The 13224-nt window shown below is 38.2% G+C and overlaps 1 protein-coding gene across 1 annotated transcript in view; it reads right to left on the bottom strand.

Moving 5' to 3' along the window:
• Positions 1-9082: 9082 nt before the first annotated feature.
• The window catches only part of LOC105311360 (ankyrin repeat domain-containing protein 26-like), a gene marked incomplete at its 5' end in the record, with an annotated part of 46672 nt that continues 42530 nt past the window's right edge, over positions 9083-13224 (bottom strand). The window contains 4 exons of the mRNA XM_023527060.1: positions 9083-9206; positions 10634-10851; positions 11441-11731; positions 12537-12612. Of these exons, the coding sequence (XP_023382828.1) occupies positions 9083-9206; positions 10634-10851; positions 11441-11731; positions 12537-12612 (709 nt within the window). The remainder of the gene's footprint in view (positions 9207-10633; positions 10852-11440; positions 11732-12536; positions 12613-13224) is intronic.

Raw genomic sequence — 13224 nt, 5'->3', positions numbered from 1 at the left:
GACATTTTCTAAACTAAATCTTGATACAGGCTTAAGTCATCAATAGATCAAACAAGAGAAGACAGTCTACAGGATTCAAATTCAAGTTCAGCTTCAGCTGGAAAGAAAAAAATTATATTCTTTATCTAAAATACAACTAAGTATACGTGTTAAGAAGAATGAAAAAGTTTATATGTGACCACAATACACAATATGGCGTTACTAAAATATAATTTCCCAAGATTGCACACTGAATTAATTGCAATCATGGCTGAGTGTCAGTTTTTGGTTTTCTCCATCTTCATTCATCTATCCAACAACCATGTGCTAAGTTAGTATGGCAAGCACTAGAGTAACAAAATGAAGATGACACAGTCCACTTCTGAATAATTACATAGTATAAATGAAAAAATAAAAACAGATAAACAGGTAATCTCCATTTAGAGTCATATATACCATGACAAATATAAAACAGGACAGTACTGAAACACACAGATGAGACATCCGAGTTTTGTGTCGATATTGTACACTTTTTGGTGGTGGTAATATTGAAGATGATACCTGAATGACAAGGAAGAATTATGCCAGATAAAGGGAAGGAAAGATGCAAAGACAAGAGATGAGGAAAAACATTTGTGGAATTAGTAGTCTAGTTTGGCTAGACGCTAGAGCAAAGGGGCGGAATAGAGTAAGGAGCAAGAGATATGGCCGAATTATTTGGTAAGAACTAAATTGATCTGGGTGTTTTTATTCCTGCAAAGGAATTAGGAGTTTCTCTCCTCAGGGCAAAAGGTAGACCAAGGACAAAGTCAATGACTAGAGATGGAAATGTCACCCAGCAGGTGGAACTGTAATGGCTTGGCTAGGTATTACCAGATGGGCCTGGTTAATGGGTGTTATATCTCTAGCAAGAACACGAGGAGTCGATGAAGCCCAGTTTCTGACAATAGTTTCAGTGTGCAGGCTGACAGTTCCATAAGGATGGCAGAGGAAAGGAAGGGGGGAGCCAGAAATAAAGAGAGATATGTGGACCTCTGAGATTTTTAACAAGCTGTGGGACGTGATGAATAAATGAGGAGTAAATATATACTTTACCATGAATGCTTATGCTTTCACATTTTCCATTCACTATGTGTAAGAAAATATTTAATATGGTGTCTATTATCTAAACATAAGGAATGCCGTTTATTAGTTACAGCTTGTATCAGAAATCAATGATATCGAAATTGAATTAATTTTGTCAACATACCTTCTTTTAGTACTCTAGTTATAGTTTTATCCAACTCCTGCCACATCTGAAATAAGGCAATGATATATAGCTTACGAAATGTGACCTTTAAATAATACTTTTAGAGATTAGACCTAACTTGGGGATTACATCTATAGAAAAATTATCATGTAAATAAAATAAAATAAAATTCTACTAATTTAAATCTTAGATAATAGAGAACATATATATGCAATACTCTTTAGATTAACCTGATAAAAGTACAATTGATATGGTCTATTTTTAGAAGGGCGATGTTTTATCTGATTGGTACAAAGAAGTTTAAACAGGTCGAGTCATTTTACACTGAATGCATTCTTTTCCAATTCTTAAAAAAACTGTTTTATAGATGTTTAATCAGTTTTTTTTTATTTTAATGGAGTTGTTCTTAAAATAAGCTTTCCATTCTTACACTTTTAGAAAATTAAAATCTTAAGGTGTGTTCTATGCTATTAATTTGAAGTAAAAGGACGAAAGTGGTAATGTCATGTCATGTGAAAATTCTACTCACAAAAAATACGTAAAAATATTTAGCTGTGTGCAATAGAACTGAAACATTTCTTTATTCCTATGGACACAAAGATTTCAGAAAATCTGCTTGAAGAAAGGAGAAATATGGACGAGAGACAGTTTTCAAACTTAGTTTCTGATTGATGACTTTCTAGAATTTGCAACAATAAAAACAATAAAAATCCTTTCATGTAACTTGGTTTTCTCTAGAAATTATGGCCAATTTTTAAATAGTCAACTAATTTTAGTCAGTCTACTTAATTATATAACGTGTCAGAATATTTCAAACTACATTACAGTGTCCCCATCTAGAGCGTTCTTCTTTAAACCTTTCTTGTAAAAGGTATCCTCTCACTAAATGCCCGAAACAAGGTTTAAAATAGTATACTGAACATGATAAACACTGTGGTGACAAAGACAATGCCTCTTGAAAGTTTAGGTGTGACTAGACAAATTTGTTGTCTAACGCATTTCCCAGTGTTTTCAAAGATTTTTCCATAACACTTTTTTTGATAATGGCATGAAAGGCAGGGCTTATAGAATGAATAATGTGACATCGTCACTAGAAAGGCCTTATAAAACCAAAACTTTCAATACCAGATGAAGGGAGAGGCTGTTATTGAACAATTTCCTATTACCATTCATAAAAAATATATAAAATGTAAATCACATTTTGCACGATGTACATTAAGGAACCACCAGTGTAATGTTATCTTTTCCCCAATATGCTCTTTTCCTAAATCGATAGTGTCATGACTTTTATGTTTACTTCTAGGTGAGGATTGTGTTCAGACGGTGGAAGGAGCTGGAAGTCCAAAATTAACAAGCAGGGCACATCTGTAATTTGATTTATGCTTTTCCATATATCGGAAATATGGAAGTGAGGAAAGTATACACAGGAAAACAATGTATCAGCAATTTTAATTCAAAGGAGTTATTTAGGATTTTCTCATAACTGGTCGTTCTCAACTATGTCCCCTAGAAATCTAAGGTTCCACTGGGGACATGTGCAAGATTGCACAGCGTCAGAGTCTCTTCCTTCTTTAGCTAGGCAGCTCCATTTGTCTTTGTTTTATATAATACAATTTCATGCAAATTTTTTTTTAAACAAAGAATGGGTCAAATCTTTGAAAAAGAAATTTTTTAAGGAATTAGTCAAACGCTCTAATTTTATATAAGAGGCGACAAAGGCTCAGTGACATTACAGATTGCCTAAGGTCATGAAACCCATAGTGCAGGCCAGGAATGGGCTTTGAGTCTTGTTGCTGAGTCTAGAGTTCTATGCCAGCTACTCCTTCCTATTCAGGAAAAATACATCAATTTTTAACTGTAACTCAGAGAAAATGAATATGAAAAACTCTGTCAAATAGCTCATTAATGTTTAGGCATAAGACACAATTAATAGCTTTCTAACTAAATTATCATGAATAAAAATAACGAACAAAAGCAGTATAAGCAGTCAATACCCTCAATTTACATACCTCACATTTTTTAACCACAGGAGAGGGAACTTGAAAAGAAAATCTTTCAGTAAACCAAGCAAGCTGAAATTGAGGGATTTGATGCTTTAAAGAACTCTTACTTTCCTCCAAAGAGAATTTGGTTTACCAAAATAAATCAACATAATAATTATCCACACTGTGGGTTATCTATAGCAAAATTGAAAATACAAAACACACTTCTACCATCTAGCACACTTCTGTCCAACCTCTCACCATTAGCCGCTATGTACAAAAGACATGAGCTTAATTTCAATTATAGTTTCAACCCATTTAGAAATCATGGGGAACCTTCACTTCCTTGGCCTCAAGTTTCCACATGAGGACTTAGACTCTCTCTGCCTTCTTTGCGAGGCGGGGAGATTTTCCAAATGGGTGAATCTGAGAAACGGAACCTTTAAGAAATGCTTGCTTGGTCTCACATCTCTTCTTTGAAAGGATCTGTTTTCCCACAGTAATGTATAGTCGAATCTGCCTTCGTCTCCACAGTAAGCACCCTGCCCCTGAGACAGGTGTCAAGCATCGTTTCCTCTGCTGACAGCTGTGTGGAGAAGTCCTTGATTAGGGGTCAGTGTTTGGAAGCCCACTACAGCCACACATCTAAACCACACCCTCCACGTCCTTAGTATGTGTCGGTAACAAAGAGAGTAAAGAGATCTCCACCTGCCCAGTTCCTATGTTCTGGCTCAGAAGGGGAAGAGGAGTGTCATTTGCCACCTACACCACCGCTCCAACAAGAAAAGATGACTATACAACACGTATAGAAAGGTTTTCTTCTTCCTCGATTTTATAGTTAATGGACATTGTTCAAAACAATTCCCACTTTAAAGAGGGGGGAAGTTGAAAGGAACATTTTAGAAAGAGAGTAAAGCCAATCACAATAGCGAAGCGCAATGAAATGCAAATATATGTTCATTCATTCAACAGAAATTTATTGAATACTACCTTTCTATTAGATTTGAGAGCAGGTAGAAAAATGATGTTGCATTCTTTTTTTAAGACCAATTCGATAAACACATACATACCCACCACACACCCGTACACATTTCCTTAATTAATATATTTTCGGTAACTATTGATACTTTTCAGCTAAATTTTGATTCCTTATTGTAAATGCTACAAAAATAAATATAATGCCATAAAATCAAGTAACACAGCCATTTCAATCTTTGCAATTCATTATCCATTTGTAAATAGGTTAATGTATGAAGGAAATGCAATTGTCAGTTTGTGAATATTAAAAGTATGGATTTTGCAGCAGAGCCAAGAGCCAAGGAAAAATTGATTGATCAAGGAGCTGAAAAATTAAGTCCAGAGAAAATGACTGAAAGAAGAAGAAGTTGAGCAATTATCTGTATCTTTTCAAAGATGAAATGACTTTGCTGAAGTGGCAAAATGAAGAGTTATGTCAAGCATATAACTGATAGAATAAACAAATTTATTAAGCTCTATCTCTGCCTACTGAGAAACTAGCATCACCGTTGGGATAACATTTAAAATGGAAAGGCACTGACGTGGTGACACACACACACACACACACACACACACACACACACACACACACACGAGGCCTATTTCTCCTCAGGAAGAGATGTGACTCAATATTCTGTTGAGAAATGTGTTCTGTCACAAGAACACTACATTATCCCCTACCCACACTGGTAAATTCTTCCAAACATTTTTAAATTTCTTAATTTTTAAATAATATATTCAGTGACATTGGTTAAAAAAATTATATAGGTTTCAAGTGTACAATTCAATAATACGACATACCTGTAGTGCATCATGTGATCCTGCAGTTGTTTCCCTCTCAGTAATGGCGACTGCCAGGCCTCAGTGGCCTCACTTCTGCATCTCCACCAGTAGCTTGGACCAGCCACAGTGTGTGTGTGCCTGCCACTCAGAAGCTGCCCGGGGTTGCAGACTCCCTGCTCTGTAGCCTGACACGAGCTGCAGCAGGTTCCCTTGGGACCCTGATAGCTCTGGGAAGGTGTGGAGAGGCAGCCAGTCTTTCTTCCTGGCAATGGCGGCTACTAGACACAGCTATGGCACCTCTGCATTCCGTCTCTGCCCTCATCACTGGGTTCTGCCATGTAGTCACATGCTGATCATTCAGGTAGGAATGCCAGGGGCAACATTTCTCCTGTGGAACTGGAGGAACCTGGTTCTTCCAGTTCCACAGGGACCTCTGGGCTGCATCCGTGGCCCCTGTCTCTGCTTCTCTCCTTTTGCCTCCTCCCTTGATCACGGGATTCGCCAACCTTCAGATGCTCTGATGAGCGGATCTCTCAGAATGTCTGCATGTTAGAATGGGCAGGTGGAGATCACTTTACTCGCTTTGTTACCAACACATACTAAGGATGTGGAGGGTGTGGTTTAGATTATAGCTATTCAACTTATCACTTCGAAGTGAGAGCTCAGAGGGCCCCTCACGCCACCATGCTTCCAACATCCTAGAATCTTAATTATTGTTTTAGCTTTGATGTATTTGTACAAGTATACTTAGAAAAAGAGCTGCTAAACTGAATAGACCTTTGAGAAATAAAAAGAAATCGCTCATTAGAAAATTTCTGAAAGTGTAAGTGATGGAACAAAAGGCCAAAGTCGATCAATGTGAAATGGAGTCTTCCTATTTAAAACCTATTTAAAGAACATTTATCGAGTAACTATCATGGTCATGCATTGTGTTAGGCACACAATTACTAAAAAAGTGTTGAATTAAAACATTTTGAAACCAGAGAAATTTTATCTGTTATAAAATCGTCTGGAGTAAATTTTCAGTTCTCAGGAAAACATTCCATGTGCAAGAAAAATCTAAACAGTGATATATCTCTTCAGGCTAATTTTTACTTTTTTTTTATAACAATATAATTAAATAACACAATTCAATACAACTGTAAAATGACTTCTGAAATATAGGACAAACATCCCAGGAGTTAACGAGAATGTGAAAACTGAAGGTAAAAGTTAGCAAAACCGCTAAGAAGTGACCTGTGTCACTGCATCACGTGGGCATGGCCAAACTTCATGCACTGGTGACGGAAGCCGTACACCTAAGTGTTATGAACGTGGAGAAAGCTTGCTTCGGCTGCCAGCACAGCTGAAACCACAGACTTAGAGCAATACTTTATTACAATTACTGTCCTTAAATTGAGAAATACAGTGCTGAATAAGACAGAACTTCATAGTAGGAAGTCTCAAATGTTAAAACCTTGCAAGTAAAGGTGGCTGATAAACACATTCAATTTTAACGCTATTTTGAACATTTGACTCTCGAGAATTGTAGCTAAAAATCTTCAGAAGGGGGTTGATTTGTGATGCTCCATTCAAAGACCCACCCCTTTCAATCATTTTAGATGGGATGTTACCCCCTCTCAGTATTATGTCATGTTTAGTGGCATCCATTAAACTCCTGGCACTCTAGAAGATACGTTCCTTCTGCACGTCTGACTAAGAATTCTGTAAGACCAACTTTATGAAAAGTCCTTCCCGGTGTTCTGTAGTGATGTTGGAGACCTATGTCTGGATCTGGACAGTGCTGCTTTTAATCTCTCTGATTCAGTCTTGCATAACTTGGCAAATCAGTGCCACACAAGGGAACTTCAACACAAAGTTTAAAGATAAACTGTTTTTCAATTTTCTAGAAATTTTAAAAAAAAAAGAATAAACACTTCTTTACGACTAAAAAATTAAATAAGTATATATATCCGCAAAAATCTTCTTTTACATTGTTTCTACATTTATGCACTCTTTCATCTTCATCTTGTAAAATGACACTATATCTGATTTTTCTAGTTAGAACTAATGAGAGCATTTTGAGTGTGCATCATGCTTAACAGTTCACAGAGTATCTGACATTCATTGTCTTTGGCACCCAGTAGTCAGTCCAGTTTCACCACCTCAAAGCCCTTAAACCCTCTGTTTGGCCAAAAGGCTGTCAAAAAATTCTGAGCTTTCTGGTCCTATGACTATCCTCATGAAGCCCAATTCAAAACAGGGCTGAAGCCTCATTTAGCATAGGCTTCTGTTATTTTTCTCTGAATTGAGAAGACCCTAAAAACACCATCAACACTATAAATCGGTGTGCATTAATTGAAATGGATATTTTACAAAGTGACGTTAGGACCGAGGCAAGTGAGACAACCCCTTTGCCCCTCCCCTTAGATCTGCGACTAGTCAGACATCTATAATCCAACAAAGGTTCCCGTGCTCAGCACACTAGGACACCTGAAAGATCCACACATCAGTACGTGGGAAGGTATGCATATTGGAATGTGTAGGGGGCAGGATGGGGAAGGACAGGGACAGGCCCATAACTGCAGTTCCAGGCAGACAAGGCTGAGCCTGCAGCCTCAGCAAAGGCAGTATTGGTGGAGGGGTCGGGGTACCGCCCCCACAACACAGCCCAGCAGTGAGTCAAAGGGGCAGCAGCAGCATCCCCCACCTCCCCAAGAACTAGGGGTCCTCCCCAGCTGCAGCAGCACTCGCACCACCAGGGAAACCAGCAGCAGCAGCAGAGACAAATCCCCAGGCTCCAGGCCAGAGCACAGCTCTGCCAGTGGCCACAGGGAACCAGGGAGCAGCTCAGAAGGCTCAGGAACAAGCTCCCCTCAGCCAGCCACATCTCCCACCACCACGTGCGTGGTTGTGCCCCGAGATCCCGGGGACCTGGATACAGTGGTGACACCCACCATCTTGGTCGCCCAGGCCAGGAATCTCAAGCCCACAGCTAAGCCCCCACATCGGACCCAGGAGGTTCAAGTAGCACAGGTGAGAGAAAACACAAACTGGCCTAAAGCACCATCTGCTGGAAAACAAAAGAAAGAGCTCTCTTTATCAACCTGCTGAACTCTTCAAATCAGATGTTGCTAAATAAGAAAAGTGTTCACCCCTTCAAATGCACCAGCAAGCACCGTCAACAAGGTAACATGGTACCACAGAAAGAAGGTGACAGTTCAGAAACCAAACCAAACTCAAAGTTGCGGAAGACTGTGATCTCAGTGATAGAGAATCCAGAACAGCAGTCATGAAGAAACAAACAAGAAAACGCAAAACGGTTGTTCACCGAGCTCAGGAATAAAATTAATGAACAGAAGGAGGACTTTACCAAAGAGTGGAAAATTATAGAAAAGAACCAAACAGAGACTCTGGAGCTGAAGAACTCACTCAAGGAGATGAAGAATGGATATTTTAATAACAATGACTCCCAGTGAAAACTAATTACTAAAGACTCCCTGTCATTGTCATCTTAGTCGTCAATCATTCAAGAGATGCCAAGAAATACAGACAATAAGTGAACTTCATTTTAAGCATTCAAACCTTTGCTTCATTTAACTGTTTAAAAAATATACACAGTTGCTCAGCAAGCTGTATTTCACAAATTGAAATAAAAATGCTATAAGTACAATAGCAAGTAAAGATGTACTCTCACATAAGACGATGACAAATTTTCACTTAAAAAGAGAAATTGATCTTTTTAGTGTTACAAGTTTACCTAATTTATAAAATGGATTGATCTCAGTTTCATTTAAATAATAAACATTCAGATATGGTTAAGAGTTTGGATGTCAATAATTCACTGATGCTTAGGGTTGGAAAAACTGGGGTGCAGCAGAAGTTTAAAATTGTTATGAACCATCGCCAAACTAAAACCAATTAGAAAGTAAGCCAAAGCACTCAAAGTATAACATTGTTTATTAGGCAATACAACTTAATTTCTAAAACTGAATTTAAGACAGACTTTCAAGAAATTTAAGGTGTGTTTGATTACACTTATTGAATAAAGTAAATGATAGATATCTCTTGAGACATCCGGGGACTTAAAATTTTAAAATTTCTGTATCTTTTCTGGCTCCAGGACTGGCCTCGTACTATCAGTGCAGAGTAGAGGGCTGCTCTGCTGTTTCTTCAGGAGAAGTTGGGAACTGATCTCTGCTAGCTTTTTGTTTTTCCTGTGAAGTGGGTAAAGAACACACACTTAGTATTTCATTCTTCTTTAAATGACTTGCATTTTTTCAGGTTGTCATATTAGTAAATAAAGTTTCTCGTCAAACAGAATCTTAACACTGAAAATTTGTCAGAGCAGACCTACTGTATACCAGTATAGATTTACAGCTGTTCTAAAGAAATACATATGTTTCTAGGGAGATTCATAACTACGATCAATTCAGAGTAGGGAGGGGAGAGAAATGGTTCTCAGTGTTGTAGACCAGGGGTCCCCAACCCCCTGGCTGTGAACTGGTGCAAGGCCTGTTAGGCACTGGCCCACACAGTACATGAGCAGCAGGCCAGCGAGCAAAGCTTAGTCTGTATTTGTCGTGCTCCCCAGCCCTAGCATCAGCGCCGCAGCTCCACCTCAGATCATCAGGCTTTAGATTCTCATAGGTGCACCGGTCCCTGGTGCCAAAATGGTTGGGGACCACTGACGTAGACAGTTTAACAGACAATTTGGGGTGCCTTCAGGAATGTCTGTATTTAACAAGATTTTTGACGGTGCCTTTAGGTATATTTAATAAACCAGTTTAGAGATTTCAAAACACTCTCCAAAGGCATTTGAAGCACTTTCTTTCCCCATCCTTGTACAATATACTCATTATCTTTGAGAAATTAACCACTTACCACTGAGACATAATTTAGAACAATGACCTCTAGGGGAGACCAGATAGCCTAGTTGGTGATCAAAATGAACCAAAACAGCTCCAGAGGCAATTACCTAATGCCATCGCTACCAAAGAATTGTGGTGGGATCTGCCCTTTCTGTCCTCCACACACACCCCCAGGCAGACCACCTCATTACTTTTAGCCAGTTTGTCAATTATAGGGTCCTTCACCTCTATGTCGATCTCTCCCTATTAAACCTATATGCCTTTAGGTCCCATAGCAAAACTGTAAAGAGGATTGGTTGTCTCAAGGCGCCCCCTAGTGATAGTAACAAAGATCACAATCCGAAAAGTACATTTACCAAGAGCCAGAAAGTGCAGAGCACTTAACCCTTTGGGTTCGAGTTACCTTCCAAAATACAGTTAAAGTCGTTCATCTTTCTAGTTAGCGGAATTCTGACAGAAAATTTTATAATAATATTGCCAACTAGACTATAAAGCTTCGAAAACACTTAGCTTATAGACTAGTAGGTCAGGTTAACTATATGAAAATATGAAAAAGAGGGGGAATAGTCACATCAGAACAAAAGTGAGGGAGATAAACAAACTGTCCTGGACAAACATTTTAAAGGTAAGGTCATTTCCTGACGTCATTTTCCAAAATTATACTTTTCAGTTAGCTTTTACTTCCTACTAATCTCATGAATCTAATTCAATTATTCTATAGAGAAAAATTAATAGGCCAAATCTATTTTCTCTGATTCTATGTTAGGACGTACACATGTAATTGATTTTCCAATGACATTCTAACTTTCAGTTCTTCTTGATAGAGTTGCCTATATTTTTCCAATTCTATGTTATTAGAATCTTCTTGGGAAGTTTTCCTTTTGGAGAGTTCAGATACCAGGTCCTTAATTCTGAGTTCCATTTGACTTCTTACTGAAGCATCATTAGTCATTCTTAACTGCTCTAAGTATTCTTGAGATATTGCTTGTGCCTAGAGCAAATAAAAAGGATATGTTTTAATAATAATTATAACAAATAATTATAGTTTATCCATGTCTTTAGTTTTGAGTCAATGATTCAGAGAGAAACTTGAACTGTAATATAGCTAAGTTTAAGATATTCGTCATCCATGTCAACTGAATTAAATCTGAATTATGAAAATACGTTTGAGTCATTCTCCTTTTAGTACTCCTGTCAGTCACCTAATAATTCAAATAACAGAAACAATTTAAAAATTTTAAAAGTGAACAATACAACTTCACCATCCAAAAGTGAACAATACAACTTCACCGTACAATCTTCAATCACGAATGTTCTTTTTTCCCTCATAGTCTTGTTTTATATCAATGTGTCTTAAAAAATAAAATGATTCTTTAGGAAGAATCATTCTCAGAGATCAATTTAGTAATAATAATGATAGAAACTGAAAAATGTAAGGGACAAACAAATGCCACCTTCATTCCAGAATCTACAAAGCAAATTGCTCTTAAGGAAAGTAGAGGAAACACGTACAATGTATGTATCCAAAATGTCACTTGCAGTGAAATGAAATAAAGCATATTAAATAACAATAAATTAACCTGTAAAAATTGATTGACTTCTTTTAATTTTTTGACGACTTCTTGTCTTGCTGTTTCGTCAATCACCCGTTTATACTGTTCGATTTCACTGTATTGTACCATATTCATTTTTACGTGACTCTTGAAGTTTACTAATTTTTGTTTCAACTTCTTATTTTCATTCTCTAGACTTTCATATTTTTTTTGTATTCCTTCCATGCCTGATAACTGATGTCGAAGATATCGATTCTCTTCTTCCTGAGGGAGAACTTTGGACGATACAGTTTCCAGTTTTGCCATAGAATCGGCAGTCTGCATGAATGAGAGAATAGAGTTTGGTGACGAAGGACGTCGAGTGAAAAGAGCCTAACTCAAAACCAGTATTGACTTTTAAATAAATTCAGTTGCAATAAAATGTCATCTGTTCTCTGGAGGAGTCTTAGAATGTGGAAGCTCAAATTACTCAGAATCAAACACAGTCAAAACCACCAGGAGTCACAAAAATACATTCTCTACTGTCACAGTTTTTGCCACGCAACATCCGCACTTGATTTCATACACGTTCTTGTCCGACTGTTTTATGTTTTGCCTCATAAAATGAGTGTCACCTCTTAGCAGAAAACCTTGCACCTCTTCCCTCATCTACCTGTCCATAGTTTTTAATGAAGTTTTAAGGATGTCATATTGAGTTATTTGGGCCTCAGTCGACAAATGCCTCTCAAGATATGACTTTGAAAATAAGATCCTAATAATAAATCTTAGAAATATGGATTCTACTGCCATAAACTTTTCACTGAACTACAAATGTTTTATACTCATTTGAATTGCATTCCACAAAGAAATGATTTCAAATGTTAAGAAATCCCTTTTCCCAGTGTAAAAGTTTAGTTAGATGATCCCTACATATTTCTCAACAAAAATTCCTTAATTCAATAGTTATCCTGTAGTCCTTTGTTACTTTCCACAAGACAAGAGACCATACTAAACAACAAACACAACAACCAAATCTTGCTGGAATTTCAGTGACCTTGAGTTGGGAAGAACTACTCTCCTTTAGAAACAATGCTTATTTTGTAAGAAAGGGTGAGTGGATGTGGTGTTTCTGAAACACGCCTACAAATCTTTCGATACATCGCCCATAAAATTGCCTTCCATTATGGCCGTACATAATGGCCTTAATAAGTAACTGGTTTCTGGTGAATAGAATATGGCAGATGTGCTGTGTGACTCTTCTGTCTGGGGTAGAAAATGTGATACAGCCTCCATCTGACTTTCTCTCTCTAGGGATGCTCACCCTGAGAACCCAGCTACCATGTTGTCAAGAATGAAGCAGTCCGGGGCACACAGTCAGTCCTCCTATAGATGTTCCAACTGAGACGGCCTCAGCTAACGTCCCAGCCAAGAGCCAGCTTCAACTACCAAACATGTGCATGACCAGCCTTTAGAGGATTCTGGCCTAGAGGGTACAGCGAAGGGCCATGGAGAAGCATTCCCAAGGGTAGGACTAAGTGATCATCAAAGCACTGGAGGCACACACCAGGCTGCGTTGCAGAATTGCCATGGATGCGCGTGCTTCTCTCTCCCATTTCAGAATGTGAGTCTTTAGCAGTTTAGCAGAATGTTGGGTGTGTGGGTGATAGATACTCGTCTCTTTGATTCTCAAGTCTTCCTATTGAAAGAATTGTCCTCAAGGGGGTTGACTCCAGCAACCACACCCCAGGCTCCTCAGCCCCACCGGCTCCTGATTAGATAGTAAATTATTGAACTCAAGCCTGAGCCTGACCCCACACTGAGACTTGTTGGTG

The sequence above is a fragment of the Pteropus vampyrus genome, unplaced genomic scaffold (genome assembly GCF_000151845.1).
Source record: "Pteropus vampyrus isolate Shadow unplaced genomic scaffold, Pvam_2.0 Scaffold1000003413, whole genome shotgun sequence".
Classification (NCBI taxonomy): Eukaryota; Metazoa; Chordata; class Mammalia; order Chiroptera; family Pteropodidae; genus Pteropus; species Pteropus vampyrus.
This window is presented reverse-complemented; position numbering and strand designations above follow the sequence as displayed.